This window comes from Nomascus leucogenys, chromosome 18, assembly GCF_006542625.1.
Source record: "Nomascus leucogenys isolate Asia chromosome 18, Asia_NLE_v1, whole genome shotgun sequence".
Classification (NCBI taxonomy): Eukaryota; Metazoa; Chordata; class Mammalia; order Primates; family Hylobatidae; genus Nomascus; species Nomascus leucogenys.
This window is the reverse complement of record NC_044398.1, coordinates 43,772,087-43,796,698: the sequence shown is the minus strand read 5'-3', so window position 1 is coordinate 43,796,698 and position 24,612 is coordinate 43,772,087. Positions and strand designations below refer to the sequence as shown.

At 39.8% G+C, this 24,612-nt stretch overlaps 1 protein-coding gene across 1 annotated transcript in view; it reads left to right on the top strand.

The window, feature by feature from the left end:
• LOC115831215 (wings apart-like protein homolog) overlaps positions 1-24,612 on the top strand; it is a 66,474-nt gene that overhangs the window by 12,897 nt on the left and 28,965 nt on the right. Inside the window, exons 3-4 of the mRNA XM_030798440.1 lie at positions 11,672-12,697; positions 15,055-15,191. Of these exons, the coding sequence (XP_030654300.1) occupies positions 11,672-12,697; positions 15,055-15,191 (1,163 nt within the window). The remainder of the gene's footprint in view (positions 1-11,671; positions 12,698-15,054; positions 15,192-24,612) is intronic.

The following is a 24,612-nucleotide window of genomic DNA, read 5'->3' as shown; positions in this document are numbered from 1 at the left end:
ACTGCAAGGCAGACCTTGGATTTGCAGCTTGTACTGGAGTGATCCAAGGGGTGAGGAAATGGGGGGTAACAAGTGTTTACAACTTGTTAAAGATGTTCGAAGGGGAGGAGAAGAAAAAGGGCAGCTAGAGGGATGTCAGGGATTCTGGCTGGTTTAATGTGTGGGATCCAAAGCACAAGAGAGCCGTTTTGGAAGAAGGGGTGCTATGTTTGGCTGGAAGGAGGAAAGATGAGTTAAAAGATGAGCTTAGTGGGAGGACATAAGAGAAGGTGGTTTATAGCTAAAAGTGTGTTTTCCGTTACCCCATAAAATGACCAAAGAGGTTATTACTGAAAGGGACAAAGAAAGGCAGGGTAACTTGGTGGGGGGTTTAGGGGAGCAGGAAAGAGTTCAGATAGATGTTACTTAAAGTGGGAGGGTGAGCTGTCTAGAGACAAAGTAGAATTTCTGGACATTATTGAGGCCTTAGTTGAAGTTGGTGTCACTAAAAACACATGGTCACTAATCTACCTAGTGTGTGAGTATGTTTTTTTCCTCCTCCTTTAGTAGGCCCCATTATCTGGAACCTGGACAGAATACAGAATATTGGATAGGATTATTAGAATTGTCCTCAATAGACATTTTGTCAGTCAGCTTGTGGAATGAAGAGATAGAGAAGCAAGGGAATTTAGGGTATTATTGCCCAGAGAGTGATTGAGAAGATAGACTGTGGAATTTAAAATGCTGAGTGCCCGGACAGGGCTAATGAATAGGAGAAAGGGGAGAAAAGGGATAGTGTACTGAGAATCTTCTTAAATAAAAATGAAGAATGGGAGTACTGGCACAAGCAAGTTGGATGGTTGGTAGGTTGTGATAAAAAAAAAAAAAAGTGGGCTATCTGATTTTAATGTTTAAGAAGTGAAGCATTTTAGGATATACAGCAAGCTTCTGGATGAAACTGAAAACTGGTGGCCGAGATGGAATGCGGGAGATTGTTGATGATGAGATAATGTTAAAGAACTGGGAAGTCAGAGGGTTGGAATTTGGTGGAATTCAGTGTGATAGCAAAATTGGGATGGAGGAGTAGATTATAAATATGGTGTAAAATCTTTAAATACATGAACAGTGAATAAGAGGTTGAATAAGAGGTTGTTGGATGACAGGTGTTAGGAAGATTAGAGGGTAACTAGCACAAGCCTCAAAAGAAGGGGCTTTAATTTTTTTTTTTTTGAGACAGAGTCTCACTGATGCCCAGGCTGGAGTGCAGTGGTGCAGTCTTGGCTGACTGCAACCTCTGCCTCCCGGGTTCAAGCGATTCTCCTGCCTCATCCTCCCGAGTAGCTGGGATTACAGGTGCCTGTCACCACACCTGGCTAATTTTTGTATTTTTGGTGGAGACGGGGTTTCACTATATTGGCCAGGGTGGTCTTGAACTCCTGACCTCAGGTGATCCGCCCACCTCGGCCTCCCAAAGTGCTGGGATTACAGGTGTGAGCCACCATGCCCGGCCACTACTTTTTAAAATAATCTTTCCTTATTTATTTTTGTTGTCTTTTTATTATTATTTGTTTAGTCTTACACAAGAAAATCAAAGAAGCCAAGAAGGGCCTTTTACATAACAGGGTGGAGGAGTAATCATTTTATAAAGAGGCTCTGGAGAGTCAACATATCAGTGTCCCCAAACTATCCTGCTCTGAAATAGTAGGGAGGGCTGCAGGAGAAGAGGCATCCTTAGTCCAGTGTAGGGCAAAGAAGTGGTAGAAAGAATGAATCCCAGGTATCCTTTTAATTTTTTTTAGAAACAAGGTCTTTCTCTGTTGCCCAGGCTGGAGTGCAGTGGTGCGATCATTGCTCACTGCAACCTTAAACTCCTGGGCTTAAGTGATCCTCCTGCCCCCACTTCCTGAGTAGCTAGGACTATAGGAATGTGCCACCACGCCTGGCTGATTTTCAAAATTTTTTTTGTGGAGAGAGTCTTGCTTTGTTGCCTAGGCTGGTCTCTGACTCCTGGATGCAAGTGATCCCCCTGCTTTGGCCCACCGCCTCCCCCGCCCCCCCCCCCCCCCCAAGTGCTGGGATTACAGGTGTGAGCCACCACATGTGGCCAATATTGACATTTTAAAATATAACATGCAGTTTAGGTGTCATAGTGATTTCTTTTAACTTTTTTAAATTGTAAAATACAACACACAAAACCACACAAAAGGGGTCTAGCTTAATTAATTATTAGAAGAGGAACACTCCTATAACCATTACCTAAGTTAGGAAGTAGAATTGTGCCAGCCAGTCTAGAAGTTCTTTCATGCATCACTTCCTCCTTCCTCACCCTCAAAGTATTTTGTTTGTTTTTTTGTTTTTGGAGACAGTCTCCCTCTGTCGCCCAGGCTGGAGTACAGTAATGCAGTCATGTTTCACTGCAGCCTCAATCTTCTGGGCACAGGTAATCCTCCTGCCTCAGCCTCCTGAGAAGCTGGGACCACGGGTGTGTACCATCATAGTCAGCTAATTTTTTTGATTTTAGTAGAGACGAGGTCTTGAACTCCCGAGCTCAAGTAGTCCTCACACCTTGGCCTCCCAAAGTGTTGGGATTACTGTCATGAACCAGTGCTTCTGGCCCATAATTATTTTCTTGCTTGCAAATGCCATAATTACTTGCTGTTCATTCTCTTTTTAAAATTTTTTCTTTAATAATTTTTCTTTCTTACAAGTCCCCATTATGCCCCAGAAACTGTTCACTTTCGTATGTTTAAAAAACTACAAGAACATGCTCTTCAATAGCCAGAATGTAGTGTTCCTTGTTCTTTTTGAAATTGTATTTCTATCCTACTTCCCCTTCAGAATTGTATCCTAATGATTATAGTATTTATGTTTAGTCTTTTAGTGGTCATCCTTTTCATAATTCTTGGTATAAAAACATGTATATGCATTTAAATTCAAATTTTTAAGAGCTGAGGCTGGTACAAAAATATGTATATGTGTTTAAATTCAAATTTTTAAGGGCTGTGGCCGGGCGCGGTGGTTCATGCCTGTAATCCTAGCACTTTGGGAGGCTGAGGTAGGCAGATCACTTGAGGTCAGGAGTTTGAGACCAGCCTGGTCAACATGGTGAAACCCCATCTCTGCTAAAAATAAAAAAATTAGCCGGGAATGGTGACTCGCGCATGTAGTCCCAGCTACTCAGGAGGTTGAGACAGGAGAATATCAGTTGAACGTGGGAAGTGGAGACTGCGCCACTGCCTCATTGACAGAGCAAGACTCTGTCTCCAAAAAAAAAAAAAAAAAGAGTTGGGTGCTGTGGCTGAAGCCTGTAATCCCAGTACTTTGGGAGGCTGAGATGGGAGGATCGCCTGAGTCTAGGAGTTTGGGACCAGCCTGGGCAACATAGGGAGATCCTGTCTCTACAAAAAAAAAAAAACTCTGCAGCTTTTAGGAATTTTATGTGACTGTAGTTCTCTAAACTGTTTTAAAAATGATTTTGTACTACATCATGATCACAGTTATCAGTGCTTTTATTTTTTTAATCAAATGCTCTCAGAATATTTGATCAAACTTGAATGCTATAATTGATCAAACTTGAATGCTGTAGATATTAAAGATAAAATTTATTGGAAATGTATCTTTTAAGAGATGAGTGGGCTTTTTTCAGTTAGTTTATACATATATGAATGAATGTTATTGCTAAAGTATATAAAGGTTTTGGACAAAAAAGTTTTTTGGCATCAATTTTATTCCTATTTTTTGTTGTTGTCGAGATGGAGCCTCGCTGTGTTGCTCAGGCTGGAGTGCGTGGCTACTCACAGATGTGATCACAACAGCAGCCTCAAATGAACCGCTGGCCACAGTGCCCTGGGTAGCTCTAGGTGGGACTACAAGCGTGTACTACTATGTCCCTATTATTCCTATTTCTTTTTTTTTTTTTTTGAGACTGAGTCTGGCTCTGTCGCCGAGGCTCACTTCCACCTCTGCCTCCCAGGTTCAAGCGATTCTCCTGCCTCGGCCTCCCTCAGCCTCCCAAGTAGCTTGGACTACAGGTGTGTCCTACCACGCCTGGCTAATTTTTTGTATTTTTTAGTAGAGACGAGGTTTCAGCGTGTTAGCCAGGCTGGTCTCGATCTCCTGACCTCGTGATCTGCCCGCCTCTGCCTCCCAAAGTTCTGGGATTACAGGCGTGAGCCCCTGCACCCGACCTCCTATTTCAATTTTTTAATATGTGTAAATGTTGAGAAGCCATAAATTAACAAAATAAAGATAAGAATGGTAAGAGTTTTGCTATAGCAGTTTCTATTATTTGAATTCTTACATTCCACAAAGCACGTGGTAATCATAGAAATTCATTGTAATAATGAGTCAGTTTGTTAGGTCTTTTCAATTCTGTGAAATGCAATTAATTTAGGAAACCACCTGACATGCAAAGGATTTGTTACCCACACATGAAAGTTTTACTTAATTATGAAGTACAGAAACCAACAATCTATCACATTATTTCTTTATAGGTCATGTCAAGAGTTGGAAAAATGTACCATATAAGATTAGGGATAGGTGAGCAATACACTGTTATTAATATTTGTAATGTGGGAGAAGAGTGATTGGTTAATCCCAAATGAGTTGGCAAATCAGTTTTTGGAACAGTATACACCTGGAGGTTGAGGATTTAGAAGTGAATTTCCTTAAAATGCAATTGTACCTGTATTTGAAAAGCCTTTGTATACCTCCGGGGGTATGTGTCTCTAGTTTGAATAATTAATTGCCACCTCGAAGGGAGGCCCAAGGCTCGTTGGTTGAGGAGTGGCTGGGGTGTGGTGTGTTTGCTATTCTGCTGCAAGGGTAGGGCAGAGATGGGCAGCTTCAGCAGGAGGCCAGGGAGCAAACAAGCTCCTTGATGTGCAGATAAGCCGTGGCAGTTGGCAGTGAGGCTGTCCACAGGCTGTGTTGGTGGGAGTTAAGGGAAGGTTGCAATAAACCTGGACTGTTCTGTGTGGTGGACCAAGCTGAATAGTACTTTTGAAATTGTTTTTAGTTCAGAGTTTTATCTTTAAAATTTCATGTCAATTTTGTATTTTATAGGATGCCTTATAAAATACAAAATGTTTTGGATTACCAATTGTAACTCGTAACCGTTTTTTTCCCCCCAAGGCGGAGTCTCACACTCGGTTGACCAGGCTGGAGTGCAGTGGCGGATCTTGGCTCACTGCATCCTCTGCCTCCTGGGTTGAAGTGATTCTCCTGCCTCAGCCTCCCGAGTAGCTGGGATTACAGGTGTGCAGCACCACTCATGGCAATTTTTTGTATTTTTAGTAGACACGGGGTTTCACCATGTTGGCCAGGCTGGTCTCAAACTACTGACCTCAAGTGATCTGCCCACCTCAGCCTCCCCGTGCTGGGATTACAGGCGTGAGCCACAGTACCTGGCCTTAACTGTTTTAAAAAATAATTTTTACCTTTCAAGTCTTTGAGTAAAGAATTTGCTCACTTAGGAAGATGTGCTGTTTTTTTCCTGTGGCCTTTCAGGTGCCTCTGGTGATCAGCCACATGACCTTATTAACAGTGAAAAGTGAGTTCCCTTCCACTGAAGCCAATGCTGTTAACAGTTCGTTACAGTGTTTAATAGGCACAGCATGTATGTCTGTATTTGTATTCTTAAAAACACACACGAATGGGAGCATAGATGCATATATATATTTAGTGTATTATGCCTTTAAGAACACTTAATCTTTAAGATGTTTATTATTATAAGGCAGATCTATAAATATTAATAACATAATTATTAAAGTTATAATCTTATTTTCATTATAATCTGATATGATTATTATAGATTTATTTATAGATTTCTATAATGTTATTGACATTTATAGATCTGCCTTGGTTTTTTTAAAGCAGTTTCATAGTTTTCCATTGTATGGATGTGCTATAATAACGGTCTCTTATGGATATTTTGGCTGTTTCTAGTCTTTTGCTATTACACATAAATGCTGCATTGAATGTCTTTTTATTTATGTCTTTGACCATCATGTCACATGTCTGAATATAAGAGTGGGAGATGTTTCTTAAGTGGCATTGAAAGGGCTTATACATTTATCTATTTATTTTATTTATTTATTTATTTATTTATTTTTTAGATGGAGTCTCACTCTGTTGCCCGGGCTGGAGTGCGCTGGCATGATCTCAGCTCACTGCAACATCTGCCTCCCAGGTTCAAGCAATTCTTATGCCTTAGGGATTACGGGCGTGAGCCACCATGCCCAGCCCCTGCCCTACTTTTATTTTTAAAACCATTTATGGCTGAGCTCGGTTTCTCATGCCTGTAATCCCAGCACTTCAGGAGGCCGAGGTGGGTGGATTGCCTGAGGTCAGGAGTTCAAGACCAGCCTGGCCCACATGGTGAAACCCCATCTCTACTAAAAATACAAAAATTAGCTGGGCGTGGTAGAGGGTGCCTGTAATCCCAGCTACTCAGGAGACTGAGGCAGCTTGAACCTGGGTGGCAGAGGTTGCAGTGAGCAGAGATTGCGCCATTGCCCTCCAGCCTGGGAGACAGAGTGAGACTCCGTTGCAAAAAAAAAAAAGGAAACCCAAAAAACACACAAAAATACCTTTTATTTGCACATGGTTCAATATGGTGTTGGTTAAAAGCTTCCCTCCTAGTACATTTCCTTAGCCACCTCAGTTTTCTCAGGAATGACCATTGATTGTTGTTTGTTTGAACCTTTCTGGTATGTTCTGTGCACATGCAAGCAATACAGGCAGTTCCGCATATCTGTATGTACATGTGTGCCTGTGTATTTTAATCCACAAAATTAAAATCCACAAAATGATAATTTGCTGCTGCTTTGTACCTTATTCTTTCTCATGTAATATCTTGGGGATAATTCCATATCAGTTTTCTTTTTGGCCCTCTCCCTACCCTTTGAAAAAATACTGTTGCATGTTGTCAATTTCTGTATGTGCTATAAATTACTTATTAATGTCAGACTTTCAAGTTGCTTCCAATTTTTTTTAATAAGTTGCCTTATTTTTCAGAGAGTAAATACCACATAATAGTCATATAATCAACAACTAGTAATTTAAGCCCACTGTCCTTTATCTGTGGAATGAGTTAGAGGGTCACATTTCCTTTTCTGAAACCGTTGGGGCCAGATGTGTCTTAGAATTTAGAATTATTTTGGATTTTGGAAAGTTTACATTAATGCCCCTATCAGGATCTGAGGTGGTGTTCACTAATCAAAGATAGTGTTTCTTCAGAAAAGAAAATACCTTCCCTAAGTAGGGAAATACTATAAATAGCCTCCCTTCAGTTGGGGTTTTACTTCCAAGTGTGTTGTGAGAAAACTTTTTAGAGCTTTTTGGATGTTGGAATTGTGGGTAAGGGATTATGAACTTGGCAGTAGTACTTACCTGATGGTTGCTTTTTTTTTTTATTTTTTTGAGACGGAGTCTTGCTCTGTTGCCCAGGCAGAGTGCAGTGGTGCGATCTTGGCTGACTGCAAGCTCCCTCTCCCGGGTTCACGCCATTCTCCTGCCTCAGCCTCCCAAGTAGCTGGGACTACAGGCGCCTGCCACCACGTCCGGCTAATTTTTTGTATTTTTAGTAGAGATGGGGTTTCACCGTGTTAGCCAGGATGGTCTCGATGTCCTGACCTCCTGATCTGCCCACCTCGGCCTCCCAAAGTGCTGGGATTACAGGCGTGAGCCACTGTGCCTGGCCTGATGGTTGCTTTGAGATAAAATAAATTAATAGAAAGTATTTAGAATAGTACCAGGCACATACTGAGGGCTTATGTAAATATAGTTCAGCTTTGTTTTACTTTGAGTTTTAATTGTGAATGAAATTGAGTATCCTTCATAAGTTATTTAATTCATTTTATATATATATATATATATATGTATATAAATGAATTGCTTCTGTGTGTTCCTGGCTTATTATTTATTTATTTATTTTTGAGGCAGAGTCTTGCTGTCTTGCCCAGGCTGGAGTGCAGTGGTGCTATCTCAGCTCCCTACAACCTCTGCCTCCTGGGTTCAAAGAATTCTTGTGCCTCAGCCTCCCAAGTAGCGAGGACGACTGGCATGTGCCACCACGCCTCACCTGGCTGGGTTTTTTTGTCTTTTTAGCGGAGACAGGGTTTCACCATGTTGGCTACACTGGTCTCGAACTTCTGGCCTCAAGTGATCTGCCTGCCTCGGCCTCCCAAAGAGCTGGGATTATAGGCCTGAGCCATTGTGCCTGGCCCCTAGCCCTGTTTTCTGCTGGGACATTGGACTTACTGATGTGTAAGGATTCTTGGTATATTAAGGAATTTACCTTTTGTGTTTCCCTAGCAACTAATGATAAGCATCTTTCATGTGTGTATTCTTTTTTTTTTTTGAGATGGAGTCTCGCTCTGTCACCCAGGCTATAGTGCAGTGGTATGATCTTGGCTCACTGTAAGCTCTGCCTCCTGGGTTCACACCATTCTCCTGCTTCTGCCTCCCGGGTAGCTGGGACTACAGATGCCCACCACCACGCCTGGCTAATTTTTTTGTATTTTTAGTAGAGACGGAGTTTCACTGTGTTAGCCAGGATGGTCTCGATCTCCTGACTTGGTGATCCATCTGCTTTGGCCTCCCAAAGTGTTGGGATTACGGGCATGAGCCACCGCGCCCAGCGAAGTTTGTTTTCTTATCATGACAGCCATTCAGATATTTAACGGCAGCTTTCATGTAATGGCAGTTTCCCCCAATCCCTGCACCAGTTAAACCTGTCTAGTTGCCTCAACTGTATTTCATGAGTTATGATCTCCAAGCCACTTTGTATCATTTGTACAGATTTCTTTTTTTTTTTTTTTTTTTTTTTTTGAGACGGAGTCACTCTGTGTCGCCCAGGCTGGAGTGTGTGGCGCGATCTCCGCTCACTGCAAGCTCCGCCTCCCTGGTTCACGCCATTCTCCTGCCTCAGCCTCCCGAGTAGCTGGGACTACAGGCGCCCGCCGCCACGCCCGGCTAATTTTTTGTATTATTAGTAGAGATGGGGTTTCACCGTGTTAGCCAGGATGATCTCGATCTCCTGACCTGGTGATCCTCCCACCTCGGCCTCCCAAAGTGCTGAGATTACAGGCATGAGCCACCGTGCCCGGCCTGTACAGATTTCTTACAAGTTAAAGGCATTGTTTAAGGTTAGTCCTCAGCACATCGTGAGATAAACATTTGCTATTTCCACCTCAGCCTTCCAAAGTGCTGGGATTACAGGTGTGAGCCCCTGCGCCCAGCCAGTGCATTAGTTTTGTTGTTGTTGTTGTTGTTGTTTTAAATGGAGTCTCGCTCTTTTGCCCAGGCTGGAGTACCCTGATGGGATCTTGGCTCACTGCAACCTCTGCTTCCCGGATTCAAGCAGTTCTTCTGCCTCAGCCTCCTGAGTAGCTGGGACTACAGGCGCCTGCCACCACGCCCAGCTAATTTTTGTATTTTTAGTAGAGATACCATGTTGGCCAGGCTGGCCTCGAACTCCTGACCTCATGATCTGCCTGCCTCGGCCTCCCAAACTGCTGGGATTACAGGCATGAGCCACCACGCCTTGCCTAGCATTTTGGTGTTTAGCAGCCACCACTAGTGGTAGTGTAATATAGTTTGGTATGGGTCTTTTTTATGAAGTCTCTTTTGGCTATTGATTTAATTGAGAACCTCTGCGGTCATTAGCCTCTCTGGGCGTCTTTTTCTCATCTGTGTAATGACGGGTTTGGTAAGAAATCAAAGGAAGTATCTTCATTTTCTTATAAGAGGGTAAAGGAAGTCTGTATGTATTTGTGTGTATAGACTAGTATACAGTTATACAGATGTACACATTTGTGTGTTTATGTCTACAAAAATAATTATATGTCTATTTATATCTCCATCTCCATTAAACAGTTCAGCTTTTTAATCTTCAACAATTCATTGCCAGTCTTGTTTCATTTTTATCCTCACCAAAGTAAATTCTAGATGTTGTATTTGATTCATAAATGTATTTTTTTTTAACAGATAAGGACTCCAAAAATATACAACTTTGGCATTTTTTATGTTTTGGCTTTTGAATAGACAACTTACATGCAGTAAAAAATTCAAGAAGTACGAAAGTCTTTTCTTGTTCCTTATCCCTTAGTCATTCCCATCTCTAAGAGCATCCATATCTGTACATAATGTAGAGCTGCCTCATTCTTTTTAACAACTGCATAGTATTCAGGTGTGTTGTTATATGGTAATTTAATTCTTTATTAATTGGTATATTGTTTATGAAAGCAAAAACCAGGAAACAGTGTTGTATTGAGTTTCTTGTTACTTATGTAATTTTGTGTTCATGGAAAGTTATTTCTAAATACTTGTAAGTGAAACTGCTGGCTTCAGGAGTAAGTCCTTTCTTTCACATGTACATTTTTAGTTTTAAAAGATATTACCAAATCTTAACCTGTTAAATTACATTAAAACCCTTTGGAGGCTGGGCGTGGTGGCTCATGCCTGTGATTGTAGCACTTTGGGAGGCAGAGGCAGGATGTTTGCTTGAGCCCAGGAGTTCAAGACCAGCCTGGGCACCATAGTGTGACCCCGTGTGTTAAATAAAAAGGGAAGTTAGGCAGGCGTGGTGGTGCACACTTGTAGTTCCAGCTACTTGGGAGTGCTGCTCGGGAGGCTGAGGTGGGAGGATCACTTGAGGCCTGGAGGTCTCTGAAGCTGCAGTGAGCTGTGATCACACCACTGTATTCCAGTGTGGGTGACAGTGAGATCCTGTCTTGAGGGCAGGAAAACCTATTGGTTAGCATTAAAAATTATACAGTGAATCTATCCATGTAAAGCATCCCTCTCACCTGTATTTGATGATGCTAATTGAGATTTGTAAATAGCTTTTCTTAAATGTAGATGTATTTTGTAGAAGTAATTTTATTGTTTGGCATAGGGTGTACATTTTGTCAGTGTTTTTCTACAAGTAAATGTTGAGGGAATTAATAATAATACCAGTTGGAATCATATTTGTATCTCATTTGGAAAGGTTATAAAAATGTTCTGATAGTAAAAATTGAAGGCAACAAAAATTCTCCACGTACAAGATGAATAGGCAGGCTAAGGATTTATTACTGGCTGATATGCATAAATAGCCACTATTAGCCATTTAACTAACACACCAGAACTACCGCTAAAAATTCCTTGAGATTATATGGCTTTTAGGATTAGAAGAAAGAACAGAAATAGCTAGAGAAACCTGATCCTGTAGACAGGTTTCTGGATAGAGCTAACATACCTTATGGGCAGCCCTATCCCAGATAAATAAAAACACTGGTAGAAGGTTTTTATTAACTTCAGTTGGTTTAGGTTTTACTAAATGATTTTTAATTTAAGCATCTTTATTCGAAAAGCCCATAATACCCCTAAGAAGATTTGGCTGAGTCATTTACATGTCATTCTGAATGGATTCTGAATGGGTTGCTTAACCCTGCTGAAATTTCTTGTGAGTTTACAATTTTAAGGGACTTGGTTGCCTGAGGAAAGGTCCGTAGAAGGCATGAGAGCTATATACTGAAAAGATAGGAGAGGAAATGTCTGATATGTAAATGTTAATTTCTTCACAACTTAAAATTATTTGCAGTTCTTCCAAGATTGATCATATACTATTTATTAACCACATATCTGTTATTTATTAACTTTTATATTGATACCACTCATGTTTTTATCCTTTGACTTATTTTTACAGATAAAGTGGAGAATTTTCATGAAGAACGTGAAAAGAATAGTCACCATATTCACAAAAATACTGACGACAGTACTAAGAAACTCAATGCAGAAACTACAGTGGCTTCTGAAATCAAGGAAACAAATGATACTTGGAACTCCCAGTTTGGGAAAAGGCCAGAATCACCATCAGAAATATCTCCAATCAAGGGATCTGTAAGAACTGGTTTGTATGAATGGGATAATGATTTTGAAGACATCAGATCAGAAGACTGTATTTTAAGTTTGGATAGTGATCCCCTTTTGGAGATGAAGGATGATGATTTTAAAAATCGATTGGAAAATCTGAATGAAGCCATTGAGGAAGATATTGTACAAAGTGTTCTTAGGCCAACCAACTGTAGGACGTACTGTAGGGCCAATAAAACTAAATCCTCCCAAGGAGCATCAAATTTTGATAAGCTGATGGACGGCACCAGTCAGGCCTTAGCCAAAGCAAACAGTGAATCAAGTAAAGATGGCCTGAATCAGGCAAAGAAAGGGGGTGTAAGTTGTGGGACCAGTTTTAGAGGGACAGTTGGACGGACTAGAGATTACACTGTTTTACATCCATCTTGCTTGTCAGTTTGTAATGTTACCATACAGGATACTATGGAACGCAGCATGGATGAGTTCACTGCATCCACTCCGGCAGATTTGGGAGAAGCTGGTCGTCTCAGAAAAAAGGCAGATATTGCAACTTCTAAGACCACTACTAGATTTCGACCTAGTAATACTAAATCCAAAAAGGATGTTAAACTTGAATTTTTTGGTTTTGAAGATCATGAGACAGGAGGTGATGAAGGAGGTTCTGGAAGTTCTAATTACAAAATTAAGTATTTTGGCTTTGATGATCTCAGTGAAAGCGAAGATGATGAAGATGATGACTGTCAAGTGGAAAGAAAGACAAGCAAAAAAAGAACTAAAACAGCTCTATCACCCTCCTTGCAACCTCCCCCAGAAAGCAATGATAATTCCCAGGACAGTCAGTCTGGTACTAACAATGCAGGTAAGAATTTTAAAAAAATGTATAATAAGTACAGTAGTCCCCCCTTACCTGCAGTTTCACTTTCTATGGTTTCAGTTACCTAAGGTCAACCATATTCTGAAAAGAGGTGAGTACAGTATATTAAGATAAAGACCCCATTCATGTAACTTTTATTATAGCATATTGTTAAAATCATTCTGTTGTATTCTTATTGCTGATCTCTTACTGTGCTTGATTTGTAAATTAAACTTTATCATAGGTATGTATATGAAGAAACATAGTATATACAGGTTTTAGTGTACTATCCCTGGTTTCAGGCATCCACTAGGAACTGGCATGTATCCCCTGTTGATGGCTGGGGGGGCTACTTTAAATGTGTTTTTCAGGCTTAAATCAACAGCTACATAGTTTCTTCTTAGATACTCAATTTTAGCTTGTTATATTTATTAAAAGTACCTATTAGAACCATAAATCACCTTATTTAAAGGTACAGCATTTTAAGTGTTAATGATCAGGTCCCAAGTTGTAAGGAACCAATTTGTAGATTGGAGAGTCTTCATATTTGGGTTTTAATTTAACCTTTAGCACTTGAGAATTTTAAAGCATATATGTATATGGCGCAGGGACACCAAACATTGTGATGTTTCCACTTGACAAATCCAAATGCAGTGAAGACATAGATTAGATTTTGGACCTTTGGAACTATACTGATAACAGGTGGTATAATGAGGGAAATACCAGAAGATTAGAATTTAAAAACTCTTTGTGGTTGGCTAAAAACTAATAAACATTCAAAACACTCTCAAACCCTCGTAAGTTGGTTTAATAAAATTGAAAAGTGCCAGGTAAGTATGCATTCCCTCTTAACTGTGGAAATTTAATTTGTGCTGAGATTGTAGACCCGGTAATGACTAAGGGTCCTCAAGGAGTTCAGTCTCCACTGTGAAAGACAAACAAAAGAAATAGGTTAGCTCTGCTATAATTAAGCCATTACTTGACAAGGGCTTTGTGAAGTGGATTGACTATCTAGTGAGGAAGAATTTGTGAAAGCTTCTGGGATACATGGTTTCTTAACCAAATATAGTTTTTCTGGATTGGTTTACATATTAAATAAAGCTTTTTTCCTGGTAGGGCCACAGAAGTGTCATTATGGTAAATTAGAATTACAGTAGTATTTTAAAATACGGATTCTCTTGTAGAATATAAGTCATTCTTCAGATTACCTACCATTTTGCTTTATTTGGCCTAAAAATAGTTTTGCTTAATTTATTCTTCAAAACTAGACATACACAGGAGTACCCCTAGGGGCTCACCCCTGCCTCCTCCGAAAAAAAAAGAAAAAAGAAATACATCCATTGTTGTCTTTGAATCTTTTCTGGAGAATGGAAGTTTGCAGCAGCCTTACGATAGTCACTTAAGATCTGGCTGGGCAGAACAGCTAGGCATTTGTTTCCTCAGTAGAATGATAAATACTGCTATACAATACCAGCGCCCTTGTCCTTCTGTAGTTTACTTACAAGCTTTTATTCTAACCTGGATAGCAAGTTATCCCTTGCAATTGAGAATCTGTGGCTGAAATTTACATCTTGGGTAATACAACTTTTAAAGATTTAAAATGTGAAATTAGACTCCCTTTGAGAAACTAGAAGTAGATGCTAAATAACATTTGAAAATTAGAGGCCATTTGGTTATCTACCCCAAGTTGAAATTTGAGTCTTCATACCATATGTGAAACAGCAAAAAATTTTAAGCATTGGGATAGAGAAAAGTCTTCCTATTTTTCCTATTTTGTTTCGCTTAGAAAAAGATACATATTTTTAACCAGTTAGGAAATGAACCGACTCTTCGGTTAGTTGTGTTTGAAGACCGACAAGTCATTAAACTTTGTTGTATTAGATCGTTTTAAATCTCTTGCCAAGGATAACTGTCCTCCTTTTCTGGTGTTTCAAATGTGGCTTTTGTAGTTGCCAGCAGGCATTCTTTGAAGGCCAACATGATTTAGTGGATTTAAAGTTCTGAAAAATGTTACAGGTAGATATGCATGATGTTTTGTGTGTGTATAAACCATACCATTCCAGTGTCAGTATCCATAGATATCCAGCAGTTATGTGACCTCTCGGAAGTAAGAAAATTATTTTGGAAAAGATTTTATTTTTCTGTTCGACATAAAATAAGGCTAGAACACATACACAGCAACCAGGTTTATGATTTCTCTTTCAGGAGGGACAAGCAGGAAGGGAGAATGGCAGGGAGTATTTTGTCAGCTCTGTGGTGCTCTGATTTCCTTTATTATTTTCTTCCCATTTTCATTCATTCATGTATATATAATCTTGATAGGTTGTCTGGTAGGTAATTTGCAATATTAGTAAGCTAGATAGTTTTGATTACCATTTCAGAAAACTTGGATTTTACAGAGGACTTGCCTGGTGTGCCTGAAAGTGTGAAGAAGCCCATAAATAAACAAGGAGATAAATCAAAGGAAAATACCAGAAAGATTTTTAGTGGCCCCAAACGGGTAAGTAAAACACCATCAGTGATTTTTATTATTTATTTGTTATTGGAGGGCTCAACTCTTAATTTTTTATTTGAAAGTTACTAATAAACATCATAGCAACTGTCTTTCAAAGGGTATATGTAAGTCATTTTTTCAGATGTAACCATTTTTTAAAAATTGTAAAATATACATATTTTTTAAACCATTCTCAAACATACAAGTCAGTGGCATTACTTTCACGGTGTTATGTAACCATCACAATTATCTATACCCAAAACCTTTTTATCATATCCAACAAAAACTCTGTACCCATTAACCAATAACTTCCTCCCCCACCCCAAGCCTAGTCAATACTATTCCATTCTCTCTCTAGGAATGTGCTTTTTCTAAGTATCTTATATAAATAGAATCATACAATATTCGTCATAAACCAGTTACAAAAGGACGAACATTGTATGAATCTGGTTTATTTCACTAAGCCTGATTTTTCTAAGGTACATCTGTCTTTTACTGTATGTCAAAATTTCATTCCTTTTTATGGCTGAATAAAATTCCATTGTATGTAAGATATATATGTGTGTATATATATATATATATATGTGTATATATATATATATATATATATATATATATGAATATTCCATTGTGTGTGAGACAAACACACACCACCACACCTCCATGCCTTCCACATTTTGTTTACCCATTCATCTGTTGATGGACACTTGGATTGTTTTTACCTTTTGGCTACTGTGAATAATGCTGCTGTGAAGGTTGGCATACAGATATATCTGTTTGAGTCTCTGCTTTCAGTTCTTTTGGATATATACCTAGGAGTGGATTTCCTGGGTCAGTATGGTAGGCCTATAACTTTCTGAGGAACTGCCAAACTGTCCTCTGTGGTGTCTGCACCATTTTACGTTGCTACCAGCAGTGTATGCTACCAGCAATGTATGAGGGCCCTAGTTTTTTCGTATCCTTACCAGCACTTCTATTTTCTGTTTTTTGATAATAGCCTAATGGGTGTGAAGTGGTATCTCATTGTGGTTTGATTTGTACTTCACTAATGATTAGTGATGTTGAGCATTTTTTATGTGTTTACTGGCTATTTTTGTATCTTTGAAGAAATGTCTAAGTCCTTTGTCCAGTTTTTTTGTTTGTTTTAGATGGAGTTTCGCTCTTGTTGCCCAGGCTGGAGTGCAGTAGCACAATCTTGGCTCACTGCAGCCTCTGCCTCCTGGGTTCAAGGGATTCTCCTGCCTCAGCCTCCCAAGTAGCTGGGATTACAGGCATGTGACACCATGCTTGGCTAGTTTTGTATTTTTAGTAGAGATGGGGTTTCATCATGTTTGTCAGGCTGGTCCCTAACTCCTGACCTCAGGTGATCCACTTGCCTTGGTGTCCCAAAGTGCTGGGATTACAGGCGTGAGCCACCGTGCCCGGCCCTTTGCCCATTTTTGAATTGAGTTTTTTTGTTTTTATTGAGTTGTAGTAGTATGTTAATCCTTAGCAGTAATATGGTTTACAAATATTTGGTGCTATTTCACTAGTTGTTTTTCACCGTATTGATGTCCTTTGATGCAAAAAAGTTTTTAATTTTGATGTTCAATTTGTCATTTTGTTGTCTGTGCTTTTGGTATCATATCCAATAAATTGTTGCCAGATCCAGTTTTATGTACTTTTTTGTCTATGTTTTTTTCCTATAGTTCATAGTTTTAGGTTGTTAACGTTTAGATCTTTGTTCTATTTTAAGTTAATTTTTGTATATGTTATAAGGTTAGGGCCAACTTTATTCCTCCTCCTCTTTTTTTTTTTTTTTTTTGAGATGGTCTCACTCTCACCCAGGCTGGAATGCAGTGGTGTGATCCCAGCTCAGTGCAGCCTTGACGTCCTCGGGCTCAGGTGATCTCCCACCTCACACTCCTAAATAGCTGGGACTACAGTCGTGCGTTATGATACCTGGCTGATTTTTGTATTTTTTGTAGAGATGTGGTTTCACTTTGTTGCCCATGCTGGTCTTGAACTCCTAGGCTCAGGCTATCTGCCTGCCTTGGCCTCCCAAAATGTAATATGGTCCAGCATAGGTATTGAGAATAATTTGACTTCGCCTTTTTTGTAAAAAATTCCTTAAATAGCTTGTTACAGTATTTTGTTATTTAAAGTTAAAATTAGAGGTTGCCAGTACCTTTTATTCTTGTAGATTGAATTGCTTTTAAGTAACTAAAGAATGAGTGTGTTCAATTTTTATGGCCTTATTTTTCCTATTTTACCTGAAGAGCCCATTGGGGATCTTTTCAATGTAATTGTGCTATAGTTTTGCACTCTTAGGTGCTTAGGTGAGACTTTGAATTTCTAGAAAACTGTATGACTTCACAGTGATATGTAGTTGTATTTTAATAACCTTTTCAGGTAATTTTGGATATTCTTCTATAGTACTACCCCAAAACTCAAGAAATGGGAGTTTCTTAATGATTAGTTGCAACTTGGAATGTGAAACCATGCCAGTAACCTTTCATACATTGCACTAAAATCGGCTGCATTACCTTGCATTTTGAATGGGCATTTACTCATACATGCTTTGTAACATCATACACTGGTCACTTGCAAAATACTGGTTACGATGAATTATGCAAATCTTTCAAATGACACATTTCATTATACAGTATCAAAAAACCACATTAATACCACTGCCAAACTCAGAAAAGTTTGTAAGTACTGGGAACCTATCAAGTTCACAGTGGTAGATACAAGTGCTCTAAAATTTGTTTTTGCTTAAAAGTTCAATTTTTTTTTTTTTATTGGAAGCAAATACTTCAAGGAAAACAACTGATGGTAACAGATTTACTCTTTGTTTTCGAGAAAATGCCTGCCACACTCCCACGTTTGAATCAGCATAGTTTGTCAATCTTTCCAGTAAAGAATGATGTTTGAGAAAAAAGTAGCTAGTTTGGCTTGTAACTTAAACAGTGGTGGTTTTTTCTCCATATAACCACTGTACTTTGCATGCAGCAGAAGTGTTTTATGCATACTTGTTTTGTCATAGAGATTATTAATGTATTCAGGGATAGAGATTTAATAAAATTAACTTTTTATTCCTTCATTAAGGGCTTTAAGTGAAACTGGCATGTTACTTTTTGACTGCTACATAGTATGTAGCAGTTCAGAAGTCCTACCTTTATTCGTGCTAAGGCACCAGCAGTTGTACCCACCATTGCTTTTGCACCATCCATACAAATGTCAATGCAGTAAAAAAGCCAGATAACATCTTTATAAAATTGTTTTTGAGGCAGAGTCTTGCTCTGTTGCCCAGGTTGGAGTGCAGTGGCACAATCTCAGCTTACTGCAGCCTCTGCCTCCCAGGTGCAAGCGATTCTCCTGCCTTAGACTCCTGAGTAGCTGGGACTACAGGCAAGCGCCACCGTGCCTGGCTATTTTTTTGTATTTTTAGTAGAGGCGGGGGTCTCATCATGTTGGCCAGGCTGGTCTCGAACTCCTGGCCTCAGGTGATCCACCTGCTTCCGCCTCCCAAAGTCCTGCGATTACAGGCGTGAGCCAATGCGCCTGGCCTCATCTCTTAAAAAATGTAGTTGGGCATGGTGGCTTGGTTGTAGTCCAAGCTACTTGGGAGGCTGAGACAGGAAGATCACTTGAACCCAGGAGTTCATGGCTGCAGTGAGCTATGATCACATCACTTCACTGGAGCCTGGACAACAGAGTGAGACCCTGTCTCTTAAAAAATAAATAAATTAAGGCCAGGCGCGGTGGCTCATGCTTGTAATCCCAGCACTTTGGGAGGCCGAGGCGGGCGGATCACGAGGTCAGGAGATCGAGACCACGGTGAAACCCCGTCTCTACTAAAAATACAAAAAATTAGCCGGGCGTGATGGCGGGCGCCTGTAGTCCCAGCTACTCGGAGAGGCTGAGGCAGGAGAATGGTGTGAACCCGGGAGGCGGAGTTTGCAGTGAGCCGAGATTGCGCCACTGCACTCCAGCCTGGGCGACAGAGCAAGACTCTGTCTCAAAAAAAAAAAAAAAAAAATTAATTAATTAATTAATTAAATAGACGAAAATTTGAAATATACAGAAAATGTGAAAGAACAGTAAGATGAATACCCATATCCCTCTGCCTAGATTGCTTTCCAGTTAGCATTTAACCATAATTGTACATGGTCCCTTTCCGTTCTCCCTCTCTATAATATGTATTTACTGTATAATACTTATATTAAGTATATGTACAGTCTTATTTGAAAGTTTATTATATTAAATATGGTCTTATTTGAAAGTAAGTTGCCTGCATTTCTTAAGAAAAAGGTCTCATACCTGTGGTTATATAACACTTAAGTCAATTCCTAGTAATTCTCTGATATAGTCTGATAATCACTGTATTCAGTTTTCCCCATCTTCAAAATGTCTTTTCATATTTTTTTTCCCAAACCATAATCGTTTAGTTATGTCTCTTTTAGTTTTGAACAGTACCCCCCTTTGAAAAAAATTCCCCTTGGCCCTGAATTTTTTTTTTTTTTTTTTGAGACGGAATCTCACTGTAGCCCAGGCTCCAGTGTAGTGGCGCCATCTCTGCTCACTGCAAGCTCCGCCTCCTGGATTCACGCCGTTGTCCTGCCTCAGCCTCCTGAGTAGGTGGGACTACAGGCGCCCACCACCACACCCGGCTAATTTTGTTTTTGTATTTTTAGTAGAGACGGGGTTTCACTGAGTTAGCCAGGATGGTCTCTATCTCCTGACATCGTGATCTGCCCGCCTCGGCTTCCCGAAGTGCTGGGATTACAGGCGTGAGCCACCGCGCCCGGCTGGCCCTGATGGTTTTTTAAGAGCCCAGGATATTTGTCTTACAGAAACTTCTACATTCAAAATTTATCTGATTGTTTCCTACTGATGTCATTTAACTTGTTGCCTCATTGCATTAAAGTACCAGAATTTAAGTCTGGAAGTTTGATTAAATTCAGGTTAGACTTTTTGGTGGGGGGTGGGGGGGAGGCTATTTCACCGGTTGCATTGTGTATGATGCTTTACATCAGAAGTCTCATGATACCTGGTTACTCCACTCTTAGCATTGTTTGACCACCTAGTTAAGGTTGTGATCACCAGCTCTCAACAAAATAAAAGTACATATCTCATTTTATAATTCAGTTAGGAAACTTAAGAGTGCTAGTTTAGTACCACGTGCATGCCGTATTCCCCATTATTGTCTTACCTCATCATTTTCGTGTCCATTGTTGAGCTTTGCCTACATCATTTATTGCTCGAGTTACAGAATGATGAGTTTTCTAATCATTATTTCTTACACATTTAATAGCTGGAATTTTGTAAAGAGGAACCTTCATCTCTCTTCCTTCTCCTTCCCCTCTCCTTCCAACTGTCTCCATCACTATAGATTCAGTAATTTTTGCTTATTGGATAACATTTTTGCTTACTGACATTATGCTAAGTTAAATAACTCAGACACAAAGAATATTAAAAACGGCATGATCTCACTTACGTGTCAAACTAAAAATAGTTGAATATGTAGAAACAGAATTGAATGGTGGATACCAGGGATGAGGAGTGGGAGGAAATAGGGCAGTGTTGGTCAGACAGTACATATTTGCAGTTACATAGGATGAATAAATGTAGCTATCTGATGTACAGTAGGAGACCTGTAGTTAATAATATAGGAAATTTGCTAAGAGAGTAGATTGTAGGTGCTCTTAACACACACACAGGGTAACTGGAAAGTGATGGATGCTTGTAGTAATCACTGTGTATATTAAAACATCTTGCATGTTAAATATATGCAATAAAAATAAATACTATTTACTAAATGTTTTATAGTTGATTTTGCTTTTTTTTGTTTTTTAAAGTTGAAGTTGTTTTAGATTTGGCCAGTGTGAACCACTTCAAGCTGTCTCTTGTATGCTTTTGAAATAACCTGTCATCTTTGAGCACTTCCCTTGCCTTCTGTACAATAAGATGGCTCAGGCTCATCTTGTAGATTTCCTGTTTAAGTCATGGAATCATGTGTTTTTCTAGGAACCTTGGTTCTTTTTGTGGACATTAGTACTTAGAAACCAAGATCTGAGTGCTGAGCGTGTTCATCGCGTCAAGGGCCTTTCTTCAGACAGAGTTAGGAGATAATGTAGAAAAATGAACCATGCTGGGCGCAGTGGCTCATGCCTGTAATCCTAGCACTTTGGGAGGCCGAGGTGGGTGGATCACGAGATCAGGAGATTGAGACCATCCTGGCTAACACGGTGAAACCCTGTTTCTACTAAAAACACAAAAAATTAGCCGGGTGTGGTGGCGGGAGCCTGTGGTCCCAGCTACTCAGGAGGCTGAGGCAGAAGAATGGCGCAAACCCGGGAGGCAGAGTTTGCAGTGAGCGGAGATGGCGCCACTGTACTCCAGCCTGGACGACAGAACAAGACTCTCTCTCAAAAAAAAAAAAAAAGAAATGAACCATGAGTTTATGTTATTGATAGTTTCTTTTCCAAATTTATTTATTTATTTATTTATTTGAGACAGAGTCTTGCTCTGTCACCAGGCTGGAGTGCAGTGGCATGATCTCAGCTCACTGCAACCTCTGCCTCCCGGGTTCAAGTGCTTCTCCTGCCTCAGCCTTCCGAGTAGCTGGGATTACAGGTGACCGCCACCATGCCCAGCTAATTTTTGTATTTTTAGTAGAGATGGGGTTTCTCCATGTTGGTCAGGCTGGTCTCGAACTCCTGACCTCAGGTGATCCACCCGCCTCGCCCTCCCAAAGTGCTGGAATTACGGGTGTGAGCCACCGTGCCCGGCCTTCAAATTTAACATCACAGAATTGTATACTTATTTGCTTATCCTACAGCATACATATATATCAAAATTATAATTCCAATAATATGAGCAATAAATACACTGAGTGAATTTTAATCTCTTTGCAATTTGTTTTTTTCCTTAGATTATAGTTTATTTAGGATGAACAGTTACGGTACTGTGTTAAAATTTGTTGAAATGATTTTTATACTGTCTGCTTACGTTAATTCTATATTCAGTTGAGGTCATTTGTACCTATTTGTGTTCTGTTTTTTTAACTTAGTTTTGAACTTAATGTTGGAGTAATTTATTTGCTACTAACATAGCTTAGAAGGCAGCAGTGTACATGTACTTGACCTGATTACGAAGGAATCTGTCTGGCCTAAAGTAAATCAGGTCATGGCAACTTGAGTCAGCAGCAGACCTATTTACTGTTTATGGATGCAACGTGATAGTGTCAGAAAATTAAGAAAATTATTGCTAATTTATAAAACAAAAAGAGCTATGGGACTGAGCTTATTTGAAAAATATAATATGAGTAAAACTGTGTGTGTGTGTGTGTGTGTATGTGGTTTTTTTTTTGAGATGGAGTCTCACTCTGTCCCCCAGGCTGGAGTGTGGTGGCGCGATCTCGGCTCACTGCAACCTCTGCCTCCTAGGTACAAGCAATTCTCCCGCCTCGGCCTCCCAGGTAGCTGGGATTACAGACGTGCACCACCATGCCCGGCTAATTTTTGTATTTCTAGTAAATATGGGGTTTCACCTGTTCACCAGCAGATCTTGAACTGCTGACCTCAAGCGATCCGCCCACCTTGGCCTCCCAAAGTACCAAAGTGGGCCTCCCACCGCACCAAGCCAAAACTGTGTCTTAAGCTGTGTCTTAACATAGTAGCCCCCCCCCTTTTTTTTTTTTTTTGGCAAGGCAAAACCTTTATTCATTTTAATGTTACACAAGTGTAAGGAACATCTAATCTGGATTTATTGACTTTAGGTAACAGTAATTTAAAAGAGAAAGATCTCATTATGGAAATTTAAAAATCGACTACAATAAATGGTGAAGAAAACTAGCAATAGAACAGGACAATGTTCAAATAGCTCATACAATTAACAAATAAGGCCAAAAGATCAACGTATATCCCACCATATCTTTCATGCAATGTCTCAGCTTTTTTTCCCCCAAACATAAAGGCCAATTAATTCAAATTAGCCCTATTAAGAATGTTAGTTTGTTTCCTTCTGAAATTAATATTTGAATGGAAAATGTATTAACTCATGGTTTCTTACTGAAGTTTAAGATTCCACCAGATGATGCTCAGATTTAGACAGTGCTAGAATAAGATGCTACTGGGTGATTATTTCGAAGTATGAACTACAGGTAAAATCTAAAAGGACATACATACTAAACAATATTTTCTAATTTAAAAGACATAAATATAAATGAATTAACTCACATAACCTACTTACAAACAAAACTAGAATAAACACAGCTTTTAGGAGCCAACTCCAGTTGATTTCATGACTTAATAGGAGCAAGATCTTAGGTGTAGCCCTAACATTTTATTCCCAGAAGAGCCTTACTTAAGTAAATGCCATAGATTTATGTATGAGAAATTAGGATTTATGGAAAGCTCAGTTCTCCAAGGAAGTTTTACATAAGTTACCTCACATGTACCAGGAGAAAAAAAAGAGGGCGAGATAGGTGGGTATAGGAAATGTTCTCAGCAGTCATTCCAGTCTCTGTTTTGTTGTTGTTGTTATTGTTATCTGAGACATGGTCTCGCTTTGTTGCCTAGGCTGGAATTGCAGTGGCATGATCATGGCTCATTGCAGCCTCAGCCTTTGGAGGGTAGCTAGTGCCTGTAGCTGTGACTACAGGCATGCGACACCACACTTGCTAATTTCTGTATTTTTTGTACAGATGGGGTCTCATTATGTTGCCCAGGCTGGTCTTGAACTCCTGGGCTCAAGTGATCCACTCTCAGGGCCTCCTAAAGTGCTGGAATCACAGGCATGAGCCGCTGAGCCTGGCCCATTCTCTATTATAATGGAAACACCCTTGTGTAGTTGGTAGGCCAGTGAGAGTATCTGGATTTTCTGGCTCTCTAATCTGATTAGATTTAAGAATTCCAGTGGCCCCATTTCCAGGTGGGAAAGAGGTGGTCTATGACTTGTAGTGGCAGGAGTTTTCCTTCTGCTCTATCACAATTTTTCAGCCTGAGCACTAGTGGTATTTTGGACTGAATAATTCTTGGTTTGGAGGCTGGCCCTGTACACTGGAGGATATTCAGCAACATCCCTGGCTTCTATCCACTAGTTGTCAGTAGCATGCCCCTCTTGCCTTGTTGTTACAACCCAAAATGTCTTTGGACATTGCCAAATGTTTCCTGGGAGTGAAATGCACCCTCCTCCCATTGCTGTATATGTATGTGTGTGTGACTTGATAGTAAATTCAGATATGATGCCCATTACTCCTAAATACCTAGTTTGTACTTTGTAAAAACAAGAGCACTTTACTATACTGCCACAGACCCATCAAAACCAGAGTTAACATTGATGTAATCCATTGTCTAATCCACAGATCTCATTCAAATTTCAGCAATTGTCCCAGTAATGTTCTTTATAGCAAAACAACTAAACTACACCCCCATGTCTCCTA